Here is a 19603-nt window from a genome sequence, read left to right on the forward strand (position 1 = left end):
TCCACCGGTTTCCTCCCACTCCTAAAGACCCCTACGTGCAAAAAAATAAACCATATGTTAGTCCCGAAATGACCTAGTTTGTGTCGAGTGGACATTAAACCCCATTTCTCTCTCTTTCTCCCTTTAAAATAACAGTGTGTGAATTGTATTAGAAAATATCAAATTTCTTATTGATTTACGCTATACATGTATGTACTCAGATTAGTTCATAAACATTTAAAGTACCGAGACGCCATTTATATCTTTTGATAAAATATCAAATTTCTCACGGCTTAATCCACGCTAATATGTATTCATATTGATTAATTAAGATTTAATTAAAGGGACATTATGGAAGATTAGATAAAGAGTTGACAGTTCTCACTATAATAGTTAAAAATTAGATAATGTAAAGAGAATTACCGTAGCTTAAAATTTCAGTCATATTGATCCACTCTGAACCGAGATATTAGCTTTTGAATTTTAGGCCTAGCCTAAAGTCGGTACGATAAAAACAGTCTCGATTATCCATTTTTTGATTTAATCATGAATGAGCGCTGAGCAGCAGATCGGATTCATATTCCATTAAATATTGTAGGCTAGCGATGCCATCTAGAGTTGATTATCGTCTGGATAAGTTAATTAATGTCTAATTGATAATTTAGATAACATTTCAGGCCTAAAGAAAGACCTGCAATAGGCAGATTTAGCTCTTGCATAATGTGTGTTTAATTTATGAATTACCAATCCGTGTATATTTTACTGTAGATAAAAAAAAACATGAGAAATTAGATATTTCACTGAACATAATTGATTAGAAATTACAATCAATTATTTTAAAATTTGATATAAATCTCTTTAAATATACATTCATGTATTACTTTATTAAGACCCATTTTCGTTTATTTTAAGGTTCCAAAGAATAGATTGATTCCCCGGTTGTATGTGACAAGGAGTAGGGTCGCCTGTCCAACCACGTGGGTTTTCTTCAGGTCCTCCGGTTTCCTCATACTGCTAAAGACCCCTATGCAGAAGCGAATTATTGAAATAAGTTGAACCGTGTGTTAGTTTGTGTCGAGTGGAGGTTAAACTCTCTCTCTCTCTCTCTCTCCAAAGAATAGAAGTATACACTCTTTATCATGTTTCTCCAGTCTAGAGAGTTGATTATGGGCTTGTCATGTGAATAAATATCTAATTAATAATTTAGATAACATTTGAGGCAAATAAAAAGATCTGCAACAGGTAGATATCTTGCATGAAGGATCATTCAATGTGAAATAATCAATCCAAGTAGTGTAGATAAGAAATGAAAAAATAGATATTGAATGTTAAATTATAAATAATTAATCTGACGTCATTAATCCATGAAGAATTAGATATTGTTCGATTAAATGGTTGCCACGGTGACTAAGTGGGTAAGACACTGGCTCGCTAGCCTGGAGATTGTGGGTTCAATTTAGCTGTTACATAATGCTCTTTTCAAATTCCGGCGGGCCTAACAAGGACAACTGTCTAGTTGTTCGGATGGGACAAAAAATCGAGGTCCCATCTATACATTGGCATGCACATAAAAGATCCCTTGGCAGTTGGAATTCGATATAAGAGTAGGCCATAGTGGGTAAGACACTGGCTTCCAAGGCCAAAGGTTGTGGGTTCAATCCCGGTGTTGGCTGAGAAAGTATTTTTCGGCGTGCTCTCCCCTTGTCAGTTGTGCAGGACGGAGGGCCTGTCTAGTCATTTGGATTAGCCTATGCAGTGTACACATTGGCATGTACATAAAAGATGCCGCTGTCTGGGCAAAATTTCCCTCATAGCACACTATGGCGTATGCCCGTCTTCATCTATGCCATGTGCCCGTCTTCATTAGCCCAATCGGAGCAGAAGAATAGTTCGTTAAACCCTATTTCATTTCATTTACTTTAACAGATGTTTTCTCCATTGCATTTGTTATTGTTATAGTTAACGCTTGTAGGAGTCATCATGATATATCTTAATCAATAACTACCAATAGTAACTTGTCTACGTCTTATTAACTATTGTCAAAACTATGACAGGATTATTAATTATCCTATTTAACTAGCGCTGACAGAAACTAATTAAGACATATCTTACTTCTAATAACTACATCTTTTTCTGGACAGTTTAAAATAATTATTATGATATTTCCCTGTGCCAAGACAGAAATTCTCTGGCATCGATTTCATGCGTTGATGTACAACTAGCCGCAAGTCATGTTTTTTTTCTATTCGTTTGTTGTAATTATATCTGGCTCTACTCAACCCGATGGTATATCTCATTATCTCGAAGGGATATTGTTTTTAATAGAAAACAATTACAGGTTTATTGCATGTTACAGAGGCATTGTCACTCATGTCAATAAATAAGACGTATTTAGGGTGGCTCGGTGGCTGTGGCGCTGGCTCTCTCTGGATGTGATGCCGTCTTTGGTCAAGGACAATCCTTGTGATTTTCCAGGGGCCCATAGTGGGTCTGTAAGGTGTTGCAGAAGCATGAGGTTCCGGGTTCAATAAATGAGATTTAGTTAGAGGACACCTTTGGTGACTCACTGAATGTGGCAGTGGCTCTGTAATCTGGAGGTCCCCATGGTGGCTGAGAAAGTTCCCTGGGATCTGCTAGCCTGGTTTACCATGTAAAATTCTAGATAGCTTAGAACCAGGATGCCTCACTGAGTGTGACAGTGGTTCTGTAACCAGGAGGTCCAGATGTTGGCTGAGAAAATCCCCTGGGATCTCCTAGCCTGGTTTCCCCGTGTAAATTGTGCTGGAGAGCCACAGTGGCTTAGTGAGCATAGCACTGGTTCTCTAACCAGCAGGTCAAGGTGTTGGTTGAGATAGTTTCTCAGGATTTCCTAGCCTGGTTTCCCCGTGTAAATGGTGCTGGGATTTTCCAGCCAAGATGGTGCAGAAAAATGAATCTTACACTTTAAACCCTATTTCATTGAAAGTTGTCTTAATGTAAAAACATCTGATCCTGTGGTTTAATTCAGGTCTATCTATTAAACGACAGATGTGGTAATGTTATCTCACCACAGGGAATATTTCGGTATAATTACAGGAAAGAATTATATTTCTCATAATCCAAATCTTCTTCATAATTAATTGGTATTCTACTTGTAAAGTACTCACATAATTTATTGGTATTTTACTTGTTAAGTACACACATAATTTATTGGTATTTTACTTGTAAAGTACCCATATAATTTATTGGTATTTTACTTGTAAAGTACACAAATAATTTATTGGTATTTTACTTGTAAAGTACATACATAAAGGGAGTCGATGTGGCTCAGTAAGATGCTGCAGACTTTCTAACACCAGGAGATCTCAGGTTTGTTCCCTGATGTTGGCCGAGAATATTCCCCTTGTGGTGTAGGTCTAATCGTTTAGATGGGATATAAAACCAAGATCCTGTATACAGTTTGTTGTGCACGTAAGAGAACTCTTGACTGTGGGAATTCAGTATAAGAGTAAGCTGTAATGTGGCTGTTCAGGGGAATTTCCCCCATGGCAAACTGTATGGGAAATGACCATCTTCATTAGACCAGTCAGAGCAGAACAGTAGGATGCTAAACCCCATTTCACTTCATATTTGTTTAGGCTGACCTTAAAAATATCTTTGTTTCGTCTAACGCGACCGACTCACTAAAACCACCCCCGACTTAAATTATTTTATTGCACTTTTCCGCGATCTTTTTATTTTGTTTTGTGTGTCAACCTGAAATATATCACGAGAGTTATTTCCCTTTACTATGGCTATGGTTTGATTCATTATTGAAACTGGTTGATCAAGACGAAAGCGTCATAGGTGTCGCTTCTCAACAAAATGGTTGCAGACGAAAGCACGTCCATTCCCACGAAATGATTCTGCCTCTATGTCTGTGGGGCGTCGTTTTAAACATGACGACGATATTTTCAATATCCGTTTTCGAGAAAAATAAAGGCACAACCCGCACGATCGTTAAAAACGTGTTGAGGGAGTTTCAAACGTGAGTTTGTCGCAATTTGTGTGCGAGTCGTGCATCAAGAAAAATCCCGATGTCATTGATTTGTTTGCCAATAAAAGAAGACGAATGTTTGCATCCGGAAAATTATCAAGCTGTCAAATTAGCCCTTAAAAAAAAAAATCTGAAAAAAAACCCGACCTACCGATCCTTCTCCTCGATTGTGGGTCGGGTTTGGTGAAACAAAGATATTTTTAAGGTCAGCCTTAACAACTGGCCAAGTCATCTAATCGTGCTGTAGATGATCAAAGAACCTTTTATCTTTGTGAGGGGTTGGATGGCCGAATGATCGAATGATTAGCGCATGTGCATTGTATCATAAGGTCTGTCATTGAGTCAGGGGTGTTGGATAGCCGGATGGTTAGCACACGCGCGCTGTATCATACGGTCTGTCATTGAGTCAACTGGCAAGGTTTTGATTCCCCAGTTGTACGTGACAAGGAATAGGGTCACCTGTCCAACCTCATGGGTTTTCTCTGGGTCCTCTAGTTTCTTCCCACTGCTAAAGACCCCTAAACACAAGTGAATTATTGAAATAAAACTGAACCATATGTTAGTCCCGAAATGACCTAGCTTGTGTCGAGTGGACGTTAAACCCCATTTCTCTTTCTCTCACTCTCTGTCATTGAGTCAACTGGCATGGTTTCTATTCCAAGCTTGTACGTGACAAGGAGTAGTGTCGCCTGTCCAACCTTGTGGGTTTTACCCAGAACCCCGGGTCCTCCGGTTTCCTCCCACTGCTAAAGACCCCTACATGCAAGCAAATTATTGAAATACAATTCAACCATGTTAGTCCCGAAATGAGCTAATTCGTGTCGAGTGGACGTTAAACTCCAGTTCTCTCTCTCCTCCGTTTATCTATGCAAGTTATAGGTGAGTTCTCATTAAACCTCATATCTCTCAAACCGAACTAAGTCTTTAGCTGTACATTATAAATTCTAAAGGAAATTATGATTATATATGAATGTGGTGCCAGGAAATGGTTAAATGTTAAAAATGACATTTTATCTTTAGATTTAGACAGTCTGATCAAAAACACAAGTAAAAGGTTAGACTCGAGTTGCCGTGGCTATACCAAACTTTTCTCTCTTTATCAAAATGTCACCGTGGTAACAAATATTTAATTTATTTGTGAATCATGTAGGGAACCACAGGGTAGTTAAAACATCAAACATTTTTCTCCCGTTTGTAGGTTTCTGTATGAGAATTTATTAGTTTGCGAAGCTGAGGGATGGGTTATAATAGCTAAATAACATTATACTAGAAGCAGACTGTACAATACACCTCATAGCAGGAGTTATTTATTTATAACTTGTATCAGAATTACAAGTCAACTAGTTCTTAGCTCCGCTGACCAACTGAATGAAATGGTTTTTATTTTCTGATGTAGATCTAGGAGCGTTGTCTCTTATTGCATACTTTCACAGTCGTTGTTGTTTATATTTTTGAGGAGGGCTGAAAAGAGCTCCCCTTTATCAACAAATTGAAAAAATCACTCCACTAAAAAAGCTCTCCCAGTTTCGATAAGAAGAGTAATTTAGAAATTAAGGAGAGTAATCTGATATTAAGGAGAGTGATTAGTTGTATAGTATGTATGGGAAATAGTTCTGAAGATCAATAACTGCATGTTAGGGGGTCGTTCCTGGATTCATAAATGATAATTAACCCCCCCATGACTTTGTAAAGGAGAGCGATTTTCAATTTTAAGTAGAGGGAAAAAAAGCTCCCCTCGGTGACATTCATGTGAGCGGCAGGCGCTTGAGACCGATCGCTCTCCTTAAAAAGCAATGACTGCTGTCATGTTTATAAATTGTTTCGTGATGGAGTCGTCAAACTGTACTGTAGATGATTATAACGCCATTTCTATATAAACATTTGTTTTTTTGTAAACAATATTTTATTAAAAAAATTGAAAGTGATGCCGCATAGCCTATATGACCTCTCTCCTAAATAGAGTTCAGAACGGAGGGTGTAACAAGGACAGCTGTCTAGTCATTCAGATGGGACAAAAAACTGAGGTGCTGTGTATACATACATTTGAGTGCACGTAAAAGATCCTTGACAGTTGGAATTCAATATAAGAGTAGACTGAGTCCCGTGTGGGCAAAATACCACACTGCATGATTTGTACCACACTGCATGATTAATTAGCACAGGGAGGATGGGTGACTGAATGGTTAGCACAGGCATGTTTGATCATTAGGTCTGTCATTGAGTCAAATGGCATGGTTTTAATTCCCTGCTTGTACGTGACAAGGAGATGGGGGCGGCCTGTCTAACCTTGTGGATTTTCTCTGTGTCATCCGTAATTCTCCCACTGCTAAAGACCCCTGTGCGCTAGCAAATTATTTAAATAAAATTGAACAATGTGTTAATCCCGAAATGACCTACTTTACGTCAAGTAGGACATTAAACCCCATCCCTATCTCTCTCTTAATTAGCCCAATTTGGTGCCATAGAGTAGATTGTTAAACTCCCACTTTTATAATGACAAATATATTCAAGTTATCTAGTTAGTGTTGAGTAGATAAATAATCCTCTCTTGTTGCTTTCATCTTCATCAATTTATAGAATACCTGCAGGGGATTGTAAATACAACTTCTATAACATTAACTGAGGGATGGGTAGAAAACCAAAATAAAATGATGTTTAACATCTTTCCTGTGTTCTGTCTTTAAATACAGCTTGTGTCAGAATTAATTTGAACTAGGGTTTAACTCTCCATTGTGGTTTCCCCTTGTCAGTGATGCAGGACGGAGAGCCTGACAAGGACAGCTGTCTAGTCGTTTGGACGGGACGAAAGCTGAGGTCCAGTGGCATGCACATAAAAGATCCCTTGGCATTTGGAATTCAATATAAGAGTAGACCGTACCGCGGCTGCCTTGGCCAAATTTCCCTCATAGCACCCTGTATGGCATATGCCTGTCTTCATTAGCCCAGTCGGAGCAGAACAGTAGGACGTTAAACTCCATTTCATTTACTGATGGATGGGAAAATAGAATTAATAAATGGACTCATTTTCTCGCAAACATATCACATGCATTTATGTTCGTCGGGCCACCGTGGTTCCCTGATGGATGGGAGGATAGCATTAATAAACGTACTCATTTTCTCCCAAACATAAATATAACTGGCATTTAAAATCGGATGTATTTTCTTCTACGTAAACAAAATACCAGCAATTAAAATAATTCAATTAAATGCCTGCAATATTCTTTAATTTAAACAAATTCCAAATGACTTGCATTACAGACGAAAGAAATGTTATCCGGGGAGTAAAAGCCATCAACCCATTAAAGATAAACCTAAGACGGTTTTTATAAGTTCTAAATGTTTGTCACGTGTGTGTTAAAATAAATATGGCCTCCAGAACAGCGTTCAGAGATAGATTGCTTTTAAACAATATTAGCTTTTATTATGTTAGTTTGTGGAGGTTTTCTTGCGGGGCAACTGGGATGAATTTGATGTCACCTGTATGTAATATTTGTGGTCCAGTATTTATGTAATGATCTTCATGTCGCTATGATGTTGTTTAGAGTTAACGTGGATGTCTCCCACATGGTACACTAACTCATATCAATGCTACGTTAATTTAAAAACGACGAAATGGTGATCATGTGACCTTTATATGTTCCTGGGTACCTTGTGAAGTTGTGATTAACTCCAGATGGTTGTATTTCCTCGTCTTTTAGTAAAGTAAGTAATCTGTCATGCTGTGAGGGTTGGATATTTCTAGGTGTTAATGGTAACTCTAACCCTAAACCTATGAGGGACGAAGGTTCCAAGGCTAGTACTGTAAAATATTGTCAGTGGTGTAGGATGGTGAGTCCTGCAAACAACAGTGTCTAGTTGTTCAGATGGGATGAAAAAACCTATGTGCTGTGTATAGGTGTATGTTTAAAAAACAATTGACCATATTTAGGTAACGATGGCAATCAAACCCTGTTCTTTTTACTAGGGCTGTGTATTGCAACCCAGAATTGTATTGTAAGACATTGTAATACAGGCAAACTGCAAACTCTATTTTAAAAGGGGGGGGGGATGGCCAAATGGTTAGCACGTGTGCATTGTATCATAGGGTCTGTCATTGAGTCATCTGGCATGGTTTCGATTCCCCGGTTGTTCGTGACAAGGACTAGGGTCACCTGTCCAACCTCGTGGGTTTACTCCCACTGCTAAAGACCCCTTCGCGCCAGCAAATAATTGAAATAAAATTGAACAATATTTTAGTCACAAAATGACCTATTTTGTGTTGAGTGGACATTAAACTCCATCTCTCTCTCTCTCTCTCTCTCTCTCCCTGGTCTTCAGTGGAAATAATTTTGCATATATTCTATGTTTTTAACAAAAGCTAGCCATATATATGAGAACCCATATATCTAGAGGCGTCCCGGGTTCATTTTAATTTTCATATCTCCTAGAGTAAAAATGCTGCTGAAGATTGCAGCTATCTTGTGCAACCGATGCCATTTTAATCCCATATTACCCGCCACAATACGTAGATAACTTATCTAGAGAACTTAACGTACAGAGACCTATTTGTACTCATATACAGATTACTTACGAACATGCTAGGAGGAAGAATCAGATAATAATTTAGGGAGAAGATAAGTGTAATTGAATTTACATTTTATCATCTTAAACATACATTATGCAAGAACTAAATCTGCCTATTGCATGTCTTTCTATTGCCCTTAAACGTGCATTATGCAAGAACTAAATCTGCCTATTTCATGTCTTTCTATTGGCCTGAAATGTTAGCTAAATTATTAATTAGACATTAATTAACTTATCCTGACCATAATCAACTCTAAGCCTTTGTTAGCCTGCGATGTTTTAGTGGATTTGAATACATTTTGTAATCGATAATTTAACATAAAAATGGATAATCGAGACTCTGTTTATTATCATACCAATGTTAGTAGTGACGACCAAGGCTAGCCTCAAATTGAATCGCTAATATCTTGGTTCAGAGTGAAGCAATTTGACTGATATTTTTATCATATTTTGTTTTCATTATCTATTTTTTAATTATTATAGCGAGAACTGTCAGCTCATTATCTAATCTTACCTCCCTTTAAAGTTGCAATTTCATATTTTTAAGTTATATTTTTAAAATTTATTAAAATAAAGCCTTAAAATAGATGGTATCTATAAAAAGTCCTACCTTGTTAAAGAATAATCCTATTAATCCTATAATTCACTATTGCCAGTTGAGAAATTGGCAAAAATATCATTTTCCTCTTCAAATTCAAACGTTCCATGGTGGAGAATAGAAAACAAGGGAGGTAAATGTGTTATTATTTCCGATGTAAATGAGTTTTAAGTGTGAGAATGACACCTATGATCATATAATAGTGAGTTGACAACCTATTGAGCAAAAGACATAGAAATAGTTATGTTTTGACTTTCTTAGAAAATATGAAATTGTAACTTTAAGTATAACATTTTTTCACCAAATTATGGAATATCCAAGCAATCATAGACTTGTATGTAACGTCCTACTGTTCTGCTCCGACCAGGCTAATGAAAACAGGGACTTGTTATGTAACCAGGTTAAGTTTTACCTGTCTGTCGTATTTCTCTCCTTGCTATAAAGATTACCAGGTATCATTTAATCTTGTGTATTTAGCACTGATTTCTTTCACATTCGTTTAATCTTTGTTTAAAAATTCATAAAAACTGTTTAAAATCACCATAAATCATTTAATTTGTACTTCTGTCCAGTTTAAAGCTGACCATTCAATTTTGATAATAAGTGTCCAATTTACAAGTGTTTAATTTCTCAATCACTGTTAAAAAAAACCTAACTCTATTGCTTAATGATGATGTATATAATGATAATTTTTGAACAGTGGTCAGGAAATTATGTACTTGTAAATTTGACACTCATTATCAAAATTAATCAGTCAGCTTTAAACTGGACACAAGTACAAATTAGATGATTTATTTTGGTGATTTTAAACAATTTATACAAATATTTAAACAAAGATTGATATTGAATGAATGTGAAAGAAATTAGTGCTAGATACATAAGATTAAATGATACCTGGGATACAGTTGGACCCGAAATAACCCAGTTTCTGTTGATTGGATGTTAATCCTTAATTCTGTCTTTAATAAATGGCTAAGCATTAATTGTATGCTGAAAACCACAATGTGAAAGACTTGTAGCAAATTTATGCCATACAGATGTTAAACAGCTTGATCATCCAATTTTATCAATAAAACAAACATTTACATTCACAAACATTTTCCAAGTCAATAGTAAAAACACACCTGCGGATAAGAAATTGCAAGCGATATAAAATAAATATTAAATCAAGTGACTGGGGCCCAGGCAGGCAAAATAGAAATTAAAGATCCCTTGACAGTTGGAAATCAAAGACATGTTGGGGATAGGGATCTAGTGGTTTAACACATGCACGTGAAATTATAAGGTCTGTCGTTGAGTCAAGTGGCATGGCAGGGGCGGATCCAGGAATTTTTGCAGGAGGGGGTTTGCCTGGTTCCTGTTAAGGAAATCTGTCATCATCGTCTCTAAATTACATAGGCATACATACAAATTGAGCTTTTTAAAGAGAGAAATCATTTTTGTAATGATGTAGGATCACATTGTGATTTAATTTCATTGATGCAAGACATTCATTTTTTTAATGTGGCTGAGCAGGGTGGGGTTTGCCCCCCCCCCCTCTGGATCCGCCTCTGCATGGTTTCAATTCCAACCTCTTGGGTTTTGTCACGGTCCCCCAGTTTCCTCCCACTGCTAAAACAGATTATTGAACTAAAATTGAACCATATGTTAGTCCCGAAATGAACTAGTTTGTGTTGAGTAGAGTTAAACCCCATCTCTCTCTCTCTCTCTCTCTCTCTCTCTCAAAGAAGTGAAGGTGGAAACATTCTGTCTTCTGTACTTCACTTATCTCCTGACATCATTCAAAACATAAATCATAGACCAAAGTATAGTTTATATCCATTACCAAAACAGGAATCAAAAGAATAAAAAAATAAACACATTATGCAGGAGAAAAGCAGCGAACATAAAGACCAAAGTAATTTATTTATTTCCCAAGCTAAAACAAAAATCAAAAGAATAAACAATAACAATTAGATGGAGTACGGAAGCTCTGATTGATTTAATTTGTCGAATCAGCTGGGAAATTAAATATATATATGCATTAATCATTATAGAGAGTGTTATAAAAATGATGAATGATGTTTTGTTAATTACTGAATAATTTGATTGTTCGTCCATAAAATAGATGAAATTATTTGTTTTATATGTTGTATAAAAAGAATATATTTATCTGATTCTTGTGTAACTTCCTCTGTGTATTGTCTGTTTGGTATATTGTTTTAATCATGCAATCTGGTCCATATATAGTCAAAATTATATTTCCTTCTCACTTTAAATTTGATCAACAGTATACAGAAATAGAGATTTGTGTAACATCTTCCTGTGTATTTCAACAGTATGATATTTTTTTAAACATACATTATGCAAGAGCTAAATCTGCCTATTGCATGTCTTTCTTTAGACCTGAAATGTCTTATACTCTTCAAAAAAAAGTAGGGGATATTGAAATGCAAATACCTATGCAGGATGCGATATGATAAAAATTCATGGACATTTGACATGCTTTGAGAGTATTTTCACAGATAAAGAACTTATCGCCCCAACAGAACCACTGAGCTGCACATGCGACACGTGTATGTTTGCTTTAGTGTGTTACGTTTAATTTGATCGGGAGACGTGTTCAATGACATCAATGTCAACCGACAACACTGCAAGAATTGGCCGTGGCACTGCAAGAGGAGTGGGTCAGATTGCCCCAAATCGTGATTGGACGGTTGATTAGGAGCATGCCACGACTAATTGCTGAATGTCTGAGGTTTGGTGGAGCAATTACTCATTATTAAGACAAAAATCAAAAACATCCATTTTCACTTTTGATGGTGTATCTCTTTGCGAGTGAAATGGGGCCGTCAGATAAGCCGCCCATATGAACCGTTTATGTTCATGTGTAGTCAATTGGCCTGTTATTAACATACACTGGTTACCTCTAATAAAAACAGCAGTGCATTTCTGCAGTTTTGTATTGTTTCTGATATCCCCTACTTTTTTTGAAGAGTATTATATAATTTATTATTTGGATATTAATTAACTTATTCAGACCGTACTCAACTCATGATGCCATCATTAGCCTGCGATATTTAGTGGATTTAAATACATTTTGTGATGGATAATTTAACGTAAAAATAAATAACCAAGACTTTGTTTATTATCGTACTAATATTAGTAGAGGCTAGCCTAAAATTAAATCGCTATATTAACTTGGTTCAAGCAATTTGACTGAAATTTTCAGCATATTTTGTTTTCATTATCTATTTTTTAACTACAATATCGAGAACTGTCAGCTCTTTATCTAATCTGTCCTAATACCCCTTTAAAGAAGAAATGAAATGAAATGGGGTTTAAAGTCCTACTGTTTTGCTCCGAACTGGGCTAATGAAGATGGGAATACGCCACAGTGTGCTATGAGGGAAATTTTGCCCAAACAGCGGCACTACAGCCTACTCTTATATCGAATTCCAACTTTCAAGGGATCTTTTACGTGCACGCCAATGTGTACACGGGACCTCGGCTTTTTGTCTCATCCGAACGACTAGACAGCTGTCCTTGTCAGGCCCTCCGGCCTGCATCACTGACAAGGGGGAACCACGCCGGAAAATCTGGATGAACTTTCTCGGCCAATGCAGGGATCGAACACCCGACCTCCAGGCTAGCGAGCCAGCGTCTTACCCACTTAGCCACCGTGACTCCCTTTAAAGAAGAATTGATATATTGCTTTTGGTTATAGTTGTATATATGAAGATGGCATCAGTAGTATATTATTTTGATATTATCTATCTTCTATCTATCCTGGCTAGCTAGCTATAATATCAATTATATACACAGAGTTCAGCTAGTTTAATAGACAAACTTGATTACCACATACACTATTTCTTTCGGGCAATAGCGTATGATGCTAGGTTCATTCAGTGTATAGTTGTTCGGATAGGACCAAAAATAACTGAGGTTCTGTGTACACGTAAAAGATCCCTTGGCAGTTGGAATCGCACCGTCAACATGATGCAGGACGGAGGGCCTGACAAGGACAGCTGTCTAGTTGTTTGGATTGGATGAAAAACCGAGGTCCTGTGTACACATTGGTGTGCACGTAAAAGATACCTCGATATAAGAGTAGGCCGTAGTGCCACTGTTCAGGCAAAATTTCCCTCATAGCACACTGTATGGCGTATGCCCGTCTTTATTAGCCCAGTTCGGAGCAGAACAGTAGGACGTTAAACCCCATTTCATTTCATTTCTGTCGGTCCAGACCATCCTCTGTGCCTTCTTCAGCCCCTATTCTTGATAAGACGGGTTTGGTTGCCGAATGATTTAACCAAAAGTTCTGTCATCGAGTCAACTGGCGTTGTTTTGATTCCTCGCTTGTACCTGACAAGGAGTAGGCTCGTCTGTCCAACCTTGTGAGGTTTCTCCAGGCCCCGAGTCCACAAAGCATTCTCAGACTTAAGTTAGGAATTTACTCAACTTTCAATCACTGTTTATGAGAAATATCTTTGATCCAGAAACACAAGACTTTGCACATAGTTTCTTATTGGTGTATTTGATACATTAAAACAACACAGGTTTTATAAAGGGCTATATTTTAGTTGAAATAAGGTCAACAATATTGAGTAAATTCTTAACTTAAGTCCGAGAATGCTTTGTGAACTTGGGGCCAGGTCCTAAAGTTTTCTCCCATGTCTAATTATAAAGACCCCTTCACGCACATGAATCATTGAAATAAAAAAATTCAACCATATGTTGGTCCCGAAATGACCTAGTTTCTGTCGAGTGGATGTTAAACCCCATTTCTCTTTCTCTCTCTGGATGAATTAAGTCACACTAATCCGCAGTGAATATTCGCTAGGCCGCGATAATCACTGATCAGGATGACATCGATGCGACTTAATGAGCCACAAATATTAACTTTTTTCCTCCGACAAATTAAATTCTTAAACATTTTTTTTTATGTATTAGAAAAATAAATAAAGATGTTTGAAGTATTTTGTAGGTAAAAATTATTTCCTATTTTAGTGTAAATGGGTATAAAAATGAGTAAAAGGCCCCATTCTGCTCGAATCAGTAACTTCTTATGTAAACAATGCACATGCCATTGAGCCAATGATTGACGCTGCGCGATATGACGTCATGTGTTGAAGACAGTCATCTTTTACAGAGATATTAGAATACTTTTGTAATAATCTGTGAAACAGATTGGAATTAGGTCTGTGGAGTTGATTGATGTGTTTAAACTGTACATTTGGCACATGTTAATATATAACTGTATCACTATGTTTATTGTTAGAAGATGTGTAATATTTATTTAGTCTATTAGTGATTAATGTTGTAAGATACAGGTGTCTTATATCACCTGGTATCTATCTATCTATATTATACCTGAATGATTTATACATCTCTTAATATAAGATGTAGTCATATCTCTACACGCTCGATAGGTTTAAATTACATTATCATTTATCACACCAGATTTTCTCAATCATTCTTAGTGGTTAACCAAATAAAGTCGACTGTAGTTTAGAAACAAATGAAATAGTGTGTACTTTTCTGCTCCATCAGGGTTAATGAAGATGGGCACACGCCATACACAGTGTGCTATGAGGGGAACTTTGCCAGGACAATGCCACTACGGTCTACTTTTATTTCCAATTCCAACTATTCTGCCAATATGTACAAGAGATCTTGGTTTTTTGTCTCATCTGATCAACTAGACCCTGTTCTATGCCAGGCCCCCGGCTGTGGTTGAAGCTATCATTAATTGAACGCAATTGCCAGACAACACAAAATTAACATGGGTTGTAGGATGTTAATCAATGTATATCTTTTCTCTAATTTGAAGGGGTAGTTGTTTGGATGGAACACAAAACTGAGGTCTTGTGCATGTAAAAGACCCCTTGTCAGTTGGAATTCGATATAAGAGTATAGGCTGTAGCACTGTTGTCCAGACATAATTTCCTTCATAGCACACTGTATAGTACGTACATAACCGTCTTCATTAGAAGAGTCCGAACAGAGAAGTTGGACTTGAAACCTCCAGTGCATTTCATTTCATTAGAAGGGGGAGCCACGTACGGTACCAATTCACATGGAATGAAAAAAACAAAGTCTGGTGTATATTTTCCTTTCATAATTCTACTATCAGGGTCACACATTTGTTTATGTATCATGTGCTCCGAGTACAGAAAGTGGTACCAGTTGATAAACCATGCTTTCTAATGGTCATAGAAGCGTTTTTAACCCTTAACCGGTCGACGTCATTTTGACTTTATGACGTCAAGTGGTCAGGCTAAATAAAGGCTGACGTGAAATATTTTGTATGCCTATTTCAATCGACTACTGCCGAATAATTATAAGTGATATACTCTTGACACAAATAAAAAAGTTGCTGGGGATAAGTTGATCTATAATTTGCAAATCATTCTAAATTCTTTTCATCAGAAATATCGTCTTCAGAATCGGTATCATCGATATAATCCGATTCGGAATAATTCCTAAGTATTTCAACCACTTCGAGCGTCTTTAACGTTCCCGACACCGTTAAATTACGTTTTTCGTCAAAAAATGTTGAACAAAGACATGTTTTTCTCAATGCCCTTGACAAGACAAGTTCCTGTCTGACACGCATGCGTGGCCATATCAATTAAATAAGAAACTAAATACTCAAATGCAGCTTATAAAAAAAGGTTCTTGCTGTGGTCGACTATAGTCGACCGTGACCACTTAGCTGTATAACATTGTGGTGACTATAGTCGACAATGACCGGTTAAGGGTTAATGGACACATTCAAGGCAGAGATCTATTAACAAATTAACACCAGTTAATGATAAGCCACACCCGAAAATTATATTAAAAAGCCATTTTAATTGACGGCATTCAGAAAAAAATTCTTTTACTTTTATCAAAGTAGTAGTTCTCTTTGTACAGAATGATTTTAGAAGTGTTTTTAACGGACGATGCTGCGATTCAGGAAAAAGAACTTTTAACAAAAAAGATAAAGTTTTCTTTGTACAGAGAATGATTTTAGAAGTGTTTTAAAATGGACGCTGCAAGTCAGGTCAAAGATATATTATGAATATGGATAATTCTCAATGCACAGTTTTTAATGGATGCTGCGATTCAAGCCAAAGATCTATTATGAATGTAGATATGCTATATTGGTTGCCAGGATCGACAAAGGGGACCTACCCACCAATACAGTTCTATCATTTAATTTTTAAAATGAATAAATTAAATTTTCAAAAAATATGTAAATAGAAATAAAAAGATGTAATTAGAATTTTCCAGATTTTGTTTTCTATATATTTCTTGATAATTTATATTTTAAATATATTGTCTAATGTCTAAGGAGGTCCCAGTAGGACGTTAAACCCCATTTCATTTCATTTCATTTCTAAGGAGGTCCCTCATCCTCAGGGGCCCACTTGCCATTGGGCAAGTTGATAACCTGGCCAGTTCGCCACTGATCATTAACCTAAGATAACGGCTTATTGTCATTTTGTTTCCGTCTTCATTTTACCCCATTCAGGGGGGTTGGATGGCTGAATGGTTAGCGTGCGCGCGCTGTATCATAAAATCTGTCATTGAGTCGACTGGCGTGGTTTCGAATCCCCGGTTGTACGTGACAAGGAGTAGGGTCGCCTGTCCAACCTCGTGGGTTTTCTCCGGGTCCTCCGGTTTCCTCCCACTGCTAAAGACCCCTACGCGCAAGCGAATTATTGAAATAAAATTAAACCATATGTTAGTCCCGAAATGACCTAGTTTGCGTCGAGTGGACGTTAAACCCCATTTCTCTCTCTGTCTATACCCCATTCAGTGCAGAAAGGTATAATTTGATTTGATTTCATATTTTGTTAACATAGTACATGTACATAGAGATGATGGATTATATATACCTTCCAAGGAGTTATGATATCTTAATTAATTCTTAATTAATCCTTAATCAATATCTTTGATATCCATTTGGTAATGTTATTATTGTTCTTTTTATTAGCCCTTTGATGGTTTCAGATTAGTTACTGTTTTTGTTACCTTGTTGTATATAATTTGATTTCTTGCTATTATACTGTCATTACTTACTTGAGAACGACAAGAGGAACTTGTTGAAACGTAGCGTGAAATAAACCCAGTGATTGTTTTCCATATAAATTTGTGTGTTTTTTTTTATATTATAGTAGAATTGTCTGAACAATTGATGGTAATCTCTATGTAGTTTATATTAAAGGAAACAATGTTTCTAATTACTCTACTTAGCTAATTAATGGCTTCCGTGTTATGTTTAGTTTATTACATAATACAATATCTGACATAATATTGACATAACAAGCTGGAGTGGTCATTAGCCGATTGAACCCGACTCACAGGGGTCTATAATTACTATTATTATTATCCTCCATGTGTATGATATTAAACGATAATTCCCAGATATAAATGAGATGAAATAGGGTTTAACGTTCTGCTGTTCTGCTCAGACTGGGATAGAATACAGACATACACCATACAGCCTACTCTTATAGAGAATTACAACTGCCAAGGGATCATTTGCGCGGATAGCAGGCACTACGACCTACTGTTATATACTCCAACTGCCAAGGGATCTTTTGAGCGGATAGTGGCACTACAACTTATTCTCATAGAATTTCAACTGCCAAGGGATTTTTTGCGTTCAATGCCAATGTGTACATGGAAAAATATACATTGTCCTTTGCCAGGCCTTTGGTCCTGCATCACTGACACCATGGCTTCCACTCCCAGATATAGCTTTGTGAATAAAACAGGTTAATTCTCAGTGAAAAACTTGGGTCCAGTGCGACTATGATGCTTTTTTGATTAAACACATACTTTCTACACATGACTATTAAAATCATCAGTTCTGTTTTTCATCCATCGCAAAGAGCTCTAGTCATTTTAAGTTAGAATTAATTCTAATTAAATTCACAGATATATATTGTAGGGAATAAAACTGGATCATTCGGGGAGTTACTTCCCTTATCATACCTCCCCCACCCCAACCACTTCAACCACCCAAAAAGTATGATCTGGACATGTGCATGATTTACCATGTTTCTCAAATTGCACCTGCTAGGTAAGGTGTCTTTCAGAAATGCACATCCAGTGCCTTATCCCAGTAGGGTGCTAGCATGACAGGGGTCAGCCTAAAAGTTCTGTTCTCTGCCTTCTAGATTTGAAACTATGTTGTTTTACCACACAAGTACTGAAACTCCAAGGGATGATCAAAATTTAAATTTCTGATTATTTTTGTGATTTCAGGAGCTTGAGAAAAAGTTACGAGAGAAATATGTTGATGATTTACAGATTCAGTTAACGGCACATCGCGCTGCTGTACAAAACATACAGGAACAGGCAGATAAACTTCGGCATGACAGGGAGATAACTCTCATTAAACAACATCAACAAGATATAGGTGAGTGACTGTATGTTGTGTAAGGCTGGTTCTGAAATTCATATTGGCATCTTAATCTGAACACAAACCAGGGATGTTTTGAGAGAAAGAGAAATGGGGTTTAACGTCCACACGACACAAGCAAGATCATTTCGTGACTAATTCACATGATTCGATTTTATTTCAATAATTCACTTGCGCGTAGTGGTCTTTTGTAGTGGGAGGAAACCAGAGGACCCGGAGAAAACCCACAAGGATGGACAGGGGACCATACTCCTTGTCACATACAACCGAGGCAGGGATGTTCTTGCAAAATTTTGCTTGTCAGACATTTAGTGGTAGGATTATTGAAGTTATAGTCAGCTTCAGAAAATAGTGTCAAAAAGCTTCCATTCCTTTTAAATCAACTAATAGTCATACGAGAGTAACAAGACTATTTGTTTTGGTAAGGATAGGTTTCATTTTTGACAGAACAGGCTATCACTTGACACCGATTTAAACAAAATATAAGTAAAATTGATTAATAAGTTTTTTTCTCAGTTAACGGAGCCACAGTAGGTCAGTGAGTAAGACGTAGGCTCACTAACCTTGGAGATCCTGTTTATGATTCCTAGGTGTTTATCGAGAAAGTTGATCACAATTTTTAGGTGTGGTCCCCCTTGTCAGTTTTTCAAAGAATCTTAAAACTGAACGTTTTAAACACACTTTTATACCGATGTGGTTTCCCCTTGTCAGTGGTTCAGGACGGTGGAGGGCTTGACAAGGACAGCAATCTAGTTGTTCAGATGGGTTGGAAAACCAAGGTCCCATGTACACATTGGCATGCACGTAAAAGATGCCTTGGCAGTTGGAATTCGATATAAGAGTAGACCCTAGTGCTGCTCCCCAGGCAAAATTTCCCTTATAGCACGCTGCATGGCATATGCCCATCTTCATTAGCCCAGTTAGAGTAGAACAGTAGGACGTTAAACCCCACTTCATTTCATTTCTTATTAGCTGGAACACTCACACCGCTGATCCAGTTGATTATTATTATTATTATGGAGAAATAACTTCCATCAGTACAAAATGACTA

The 19603-nt window shown here is 37.0% G+C and overlaps 1 protein-coding gene across 1 annotated transcript in view; it reads left to right on the forward strand.

The window, feature by feature from the left end:
* LOC126814672 (protein FAM184A) overlaps window positions 1-19603 on the forward strand; it is a 103218-nt gene that overhangs the window by 73697 nt on the left and 9918 nt on the right. Inside the window, exon 11 of the mRNA XM_050539980.2 lies at window positions 18396-18549. Coding sequence (XP_050395937.1) covers window positions 18396-18549 — 154 coding nt within the window. The remainder of the gene's footprint in view (window positions 1-18395; window positions 18550-19603) is intronic.

The sequence above is a fragment of the Patella vulgata genome, chromosome 3 (genome assembly GCF_932274485.2).
Source record: "Patella vulgata chromosome 3, xgPatVulg1.2, whole genome shotgun sequence".
NCBI lineage: Eukaryota > Metazoa > Mollusca > Gastropoda > Patellidae > Patella > Patella vulgata.